At 37.3% G+C, this 6,179-nt stretch overlaps 1 protein-coding gene across 1 annotated transcript; it reads right to left on the bottom strand.

Moving 5' to 3' along the window:
• Nucleotides 1-4,923: 4,923 nt before the first annotated feature.
• Nucleotides 4,924-5,856, bottom strand: LOC147918163 (olfactory receptor 2T33-like). The gene has a single exon (XM_087434028.1). It carries the CDS (start codon nt 5,854-5,856, stop codon nt 4,924-4,926), a length of 933 nt encoding a protein of 310 aa, XP_087290154.1.
• Nucleotides 5,857-6,179: the final 323 nt, after the last annotated feature.

A 6,179-nucleotide genomic window follows, 5' to 3' on the forward strand; every position in this document is an offset into this window, starting at 1 on the left:
GAAAAACTACAGAGTACACTCCTGAACTTTTGACTCTGCCAAGTTTCCTGATTTTACAAAAGTCCCTAAAAACCACCTGGACCTAAAAAATAAAACTGTGACCTGTGCAAATAAATCTTGACTAAGCAGGCTACCATCCATCATCTGCATAAACAGACCTGAGTGGAAATCTTGGTGGGAACTTTTTCTGTAAAAGACAGCTCCCTTCCTTTGTTGTCCTGGAGAATACTTCTGGTTTGCTGCTGAAGGCTACATCTCTGCAGTTTGCAAATTGAGAAATACAGCTTTCCTAACTAAATTCTTGTATTCCAGAGATTTTTGTTGACAGTCCTAAGTCCAAGCTAGAGGTGCTTTTGCAGGGAAAAAAATGTGTTTACAAACATTGTGAGTTTTTTCTATGAACCGCATTCGGCTCGACTCCTTAAGACAAAAGCCACAACTACAAATCTCCTTGAGATATGCTTTTCCCTATCTTGGGATTTCTATGAAGCTGCTGCACTACAGTGCCCGAAAGATTCATCAGAATTGCTATTTTTTTAAAATAATTTTATTTATTTATTTATTTATTTATTTATTCATTTATTTATGTATGTATGTATGTATGTATGTATGTATGTATGTATTTATTTGTTTATTTGTGAGGAGATCAGCCCTGTGCTAACATCTGCCAATCCTCCTTTTTTTTTGCCAAGGAAGACTGGCCCTGGGCCAACATCGTGCCAATCCTCCTCCAATTTACATGGGACGCCGCCACAGCATGGCTTGCCAAGCAGTGTGTCGGTGCATGCCCGGGATCCGAACCGGCGAACCCTGGGCCACCGCAGCAGACCACGCACACCTAACCGCTTGCGCCAACGGGCCGGCACCAGAATTGCTATTTTTTACTGAAAATAATCTACAAGGAGTTATCTTAAAATTCTAACAAGGTTTATTGTCTGCCTTTGAGGACTTATAAGGTCTTAGATCATTCTGAAGTTTTAACAAGTGATTTTACAGCCCCAATCTATATTTGATCTTTTGTCTGAGACCTGTTCTTAATTTGAGACTTCTTTGCTGAGAAAAGATTATTTTTGAACGCAGAACATCCTTACTTCTTAGATCAACATTTTTTTTTCTTTAGTATATCTCAATCCTCTCGCATTGTATCCAAGGCCATGAAAAGACTGGTGGAATTTTCAATATTCCTTCTGGAAATATTCTTAGCAATGTCATTGAGTTCTTTAGATTCCTTCAATATTTTACTTACCACAGGCTTTCTTTCACTATATAAAAATGGTTCCCTTTCCTCCAGATTCCAAGGATATTTCTCTAACTTCCTTCTAAGCTCTCAGCAACAGTCTTCTCAAGGCCCTTATGTTCTAGTAACAGTCTCTTGAGGTCCTTTTGTATTCAGCCTGCCACCTATTCCTATGACAACCTCACATGATCTTAGTATTAGTTTTTGATGCACCCCTCCTCCAAATACCAAAATATGTCCAAGTTACTATTATTGCACAGCAAGACACTCCAAATATTAGTGGTTTAAAACAATAATAGTAATTAATTTTGCTCATGAAACTGCTGTTTGGGCAGGGTTTAATGCCCAACAGTTCTTTTTGTTCTATATATCAGTTGGGCAGCTCAACTAAAAGCTGAAGATTCACTTCCATGACGGCTTATATACATGGCAGTGAGATGGTGATAGTTGCTGATTGGGAGCTCAGCTGTCTGTAGAGCTTAATTTTTCCCATGTTGGCCTTTTCACAAGCTGCTTGAGCTTCCTCATGACATGGTGTTTGGGTCTTAGTTAAGCAAGCTAGTAGACAAGGAGATAGCCAACATTTTTTATGACCACCTAATTATGGAATTCACATAGAGTCACTTCTGCCATATGCTAATGGTAAAAGGAGGAATAAAGTCCCTCCCAGGTTTTGGGGGAGGGGGCATTTATTTCACTTCTTAATAGAGTAGTTACAATTTTCTAGTGGAGTTTGTGGAATGGTAGATTTTGCAGCCTTCTTTGGAAGATGCAATTTATCACAGGTACCTATATAATTATGCTTTTATATAATAGACATTCTGTCACATTTTTCTCTTCTCTCTCAGTGGTACCTAAGACAGCACTTAAAATACATTCTGTGCCACTAAATAAGCAATTCTAACCATTGCAACTAAAGTATATGAAAATTATATCCACTATATCTGCTATATAATTAGTATATTTTAGTATATTGCAATTTGGAGTCTGTGGTTTTATGAAATAATCTATGTTCACAAGTGTTTATATTTAAATGTATTATATTCCTTATATATACACAAAAACATATATATATTTATATATCATATATACATGAAAACATTTATGAGCTTACCTTACATAGATATATGTAAATACATATAAATATATATTTACATATTATATTCTATATAAATTAGAAATACAAATAATTTACCTATATAAAATATATATAAATATATGCAATCATTCATCAGCATAGTTGTTGTTGTCAGTGCTGTTGAGTCAGTTTGGACTCCTAGCAGCCATGTGTACAGCAGAGGGGAACCCTGCCAGTCTTTTTTTTTTTAATAATTTTATTTATTTATTTTTTCCCCCCAAAGCCCCTGTAGAGAGTTGTATGTTATAGTTGCACATCCTTCCAGTTGCTGTATGTGGGACTCGGCCTCAGCATGGCCGGAGAAGTGGTGCATCAGTGCACACCTGGGATCCGAACCCGGGCCCCAGCAGTGGAGCGTGTGCACTTAACCACTAAGCCATGGGGCCGGCCCCCTGCCAGTCTTTTTGTACCATCCTTTCATCTTCTGACTATATCAGACAATGCTCTGCTGCTATTCATAGGGTTTTCATGGCCAAGTTTTTCAGAAGAGAGTGGCCAGGACTTTCATTCTAGTCTGTCTTAGTCTGGAAGTTTCGCTAAAACCTTACCACTATGGGTGACCCTGCTGGTGTTTGAAATACCAGTGGCACAGCTTTCAGCATCATAGCAATACACAGCTGCCACAGTATGACAACTGACAGACAGGTTGTGTGGTTCTCTGACCTGGAAACAAACCCGTGCTGCAGTGGTGAAACTGTCATATCTTAAACACTATACCATCCAGGCTGTCTATTAGCACAGAAGACGTCATAAATCCATAAGCTCCAAACTGTGTATCACTAAAGTACATGCTCAGAAGTAGTTTTCAAATGATTAAATTCTCAGGCAATTTCCCATGGCCCAGAATATAGTAACAATTCCTATGTGTATGTATTTAGAATGAATTATAATTAAGACTGATGTGTAAATTCATATTTTGGCATACTACTCTCTAATTTTATTCTAATTTAATTCATTAAATTTAATGGGTAGAAAGATGATCAAAGGTAAAATTTCATGACGTAAAAAAATGTCAGGGATCTGAGATTCTATTAGGAGCAAAATATTATAATTATTAAAGATATGAATAACATGTTTTTATTCCTTGAAAATCTACAGATGCTGTTTTATTTTAAGTTGATATGTGACAGTTAAATAAATGAGATATGGCAGTTCATTCAGATGTTATTAAAATTCAGATTTTAAGAATTTTTTTTTTTTTTTTTTTTTAAAGATTTTATTTATTTTATTTTTTCCCCCAAAGCCCCAGCAGATAGTTGCATGTCATAGCTGCACATCCTTCCAGTTGCTGTATGTGGGACTCGGCCTCAGGATGGACGGAGAAGTGGTGCCTCGATGCGCACCCGGGATCCGAACCCGGGCCGCCAGCATTGCAGTGCGCGCACTTAACCACCAAGCCACAGGGCCGGCCCAGATTTTAAGAATTTTTGACGAGATTACTTTAATTTGATTTTCATTATTTCTAAACCGATGGTTCCTTCAAATCAGAATGTGTGGCGCATGTCTTTCTTTCTGTCTTTTTTTTTTTGAAAAATAAATTACTCTAAAACGACGCTGCAGAGACATGAGTGTAAGACTTCTCCAAAACCATTACATCCACTCCTTTCAGTTAACCACAAGAAGGCTAAAACCTAGACTATTAGTGATGAGCATGATACAGTCTATACAGAAACTGATATATAATAATGTACACTTGAAATTACACAATGTTATAAACCAATATGACTTCAATAAAATTAAAAAAAGTAAGCAAAAAAAAAAAGCTAAAACCTTCAGCCTCAAGACTTTTCTTGTGATCAAAGATGATTTATCTCTTTAAGAGTTAATAGAAAGTAGATATCTATTCATTTTAAGATGTGAAAAAATACTTGGATTTTTTGCTCCTAATTACTACTGTGAAAAATGTATAATCTATGTTAATTTATATGGCAAATTTCATTAGATGTGAAATTATTTTTTTTATTAGTGTTATTTGTTTTTCAGAAAAAGATTTTGAATTCTTCCTTTCATGATTATTACATATTTTAACAACATTTAAATGTACATAGTCTAATCTGCTTATCTTTTTATTAAGGATTTTTTTTTAATTACATATAGCCACGGAATGTTTCCTGCAATGTTTTTATATATTTTATGTTTAATATTCATGTTGGTTATTTGTTCATTTGAAATTTATTTTATCAAAATTATACAAAGTTAGATCTACATTGCTTTCTTCAAAATAAAAATGCACTTTTTAAATAATCCATCGCCATCATAATTATTTTTATTATGTATAAAAAACACAAATTACATTGTTGATGTCTAGCATATCTTGTCTAGCTGCACTGCCTCAGTCATTACTCTCATTGTCAAGAAGTTCAGAATAAAAATACCCTGACACAGTATAAAAGCAGGACAAACGTAATTTTTAGTTGATTTACAAATATAAAATAAATAACTTTTGAAAACAACACAAACTTGCAAAATATATTGATACAATGCAAATTTTGTAACCTGAATCCAATTTGGGTGATGCTATTTTGGCACATTATGTTCATTATTGATATCACAAAAAATGTTTCTTCATCCACTTTCTCAAAGCCCCCTTGACTTCTTTATTTCTCACACTGTACATGAGGGGGTTCAACACAGGTGTAAAGATGGTGTAAAAAGCAGAGACCACCTTGTCACGAGCCACTGAACGGAAGGACGTGGGGCGCATGTAGATGAATATGATGGTGCCATAAAAGAGCCCCACGACAGCCAGGTGAGATGAGCAGGTGGCAAAGGCTTTCTTTCGGGCAGCAGTGGACTGCATGCGGAGCACAGCAGCCAGGATGAGAGTGTAGGACGCCAATATGAGAGACAGAGGGATCAAGAGCATCAGGATGCAGCAGACATACATGAAAAACTCAAAAAGCTTGTGGTCTGCACAGGCAAGTCGCACGAGTGAGGGTGCCTCACAAAAGAAGTGGTTGATTTCCCGAGAGCGGCAGTAAGGGAAGCTCAGAGTGGCACCAGCCTGCATCAGGCCATCTACCCCTCCCAGAAGCCAGGAGCCTGCTGTCATGTGCAAGCAGAGCTTCTGATTCATGAGGATGGGGTAGCGCAGAGGGTGACATACGGCCACGTAGCGGTCATAGGCCATGGCTGCTAAGAGGAAGCACTCGCCCCCTCCAAGAGTGAGAAACAGAAAGATCTGAGCTCCACAGCCAGCGGGAGATATAGACCTGTTGTCCATTAGATAGTTGGCTGCCATTTTGGGGACAATGGTGCAGCCTAGCATCACGTCCATGAGGGAGAGCTGGCTAAGCAGGAAGTACATAGGCATGTGCAGCCGGGGGTCCTCATAGATGAGCACAATCATGAGGGCATTGCCCACCAGAGAGGTGAGAAAGATCATGAGCACCATGGAAAAGAGGAAGAGATGGGTCTGTGTGTGGTTAAAGAGCCCTAGAAGAATGAAGTTTATCCCTGCGGTGTCATTTGCATTTTCCATGGCTCCAGTCATGCCTGGAAGACAATGAATGATTAGGAAATGAGAACTGCTTAAAGGTAAGCTTGAGCATTTCTTTAAGAAAACTTGGTCAAATGACAGAAATAAAAGACTTGGAGGAATAATTATGGCTTTTATCTTTCACTTCACAACAACATGTGTATTTTATCATCCTATCATCCATCTGTTTTGAATTGGATAACATGTATATATGTAAGTACCAATTAAATTTCTATAATTTTTGTGTATTTTGTCAGTATGCCACACGTAATTTACTCAAGGTGTTAGGAAATGTTATTATGTAATTTCAGTTTTCTATAATTTGG

Source organism: Ceratotherium simum, chromosome 1, assembly GCF_057802395.1.
Source record: "Ceratotherium simum simum isolate JZ-2026a chromosome 1, ASM5780239v1, whole genome shotgun sequence".
Lineage (NCBI taxonomy): Eukaryota > Metazoa > Chordata > Mammalia > Perissodactyla > Rhinocerotidae > Ceratotherium > Ceratotherium simum.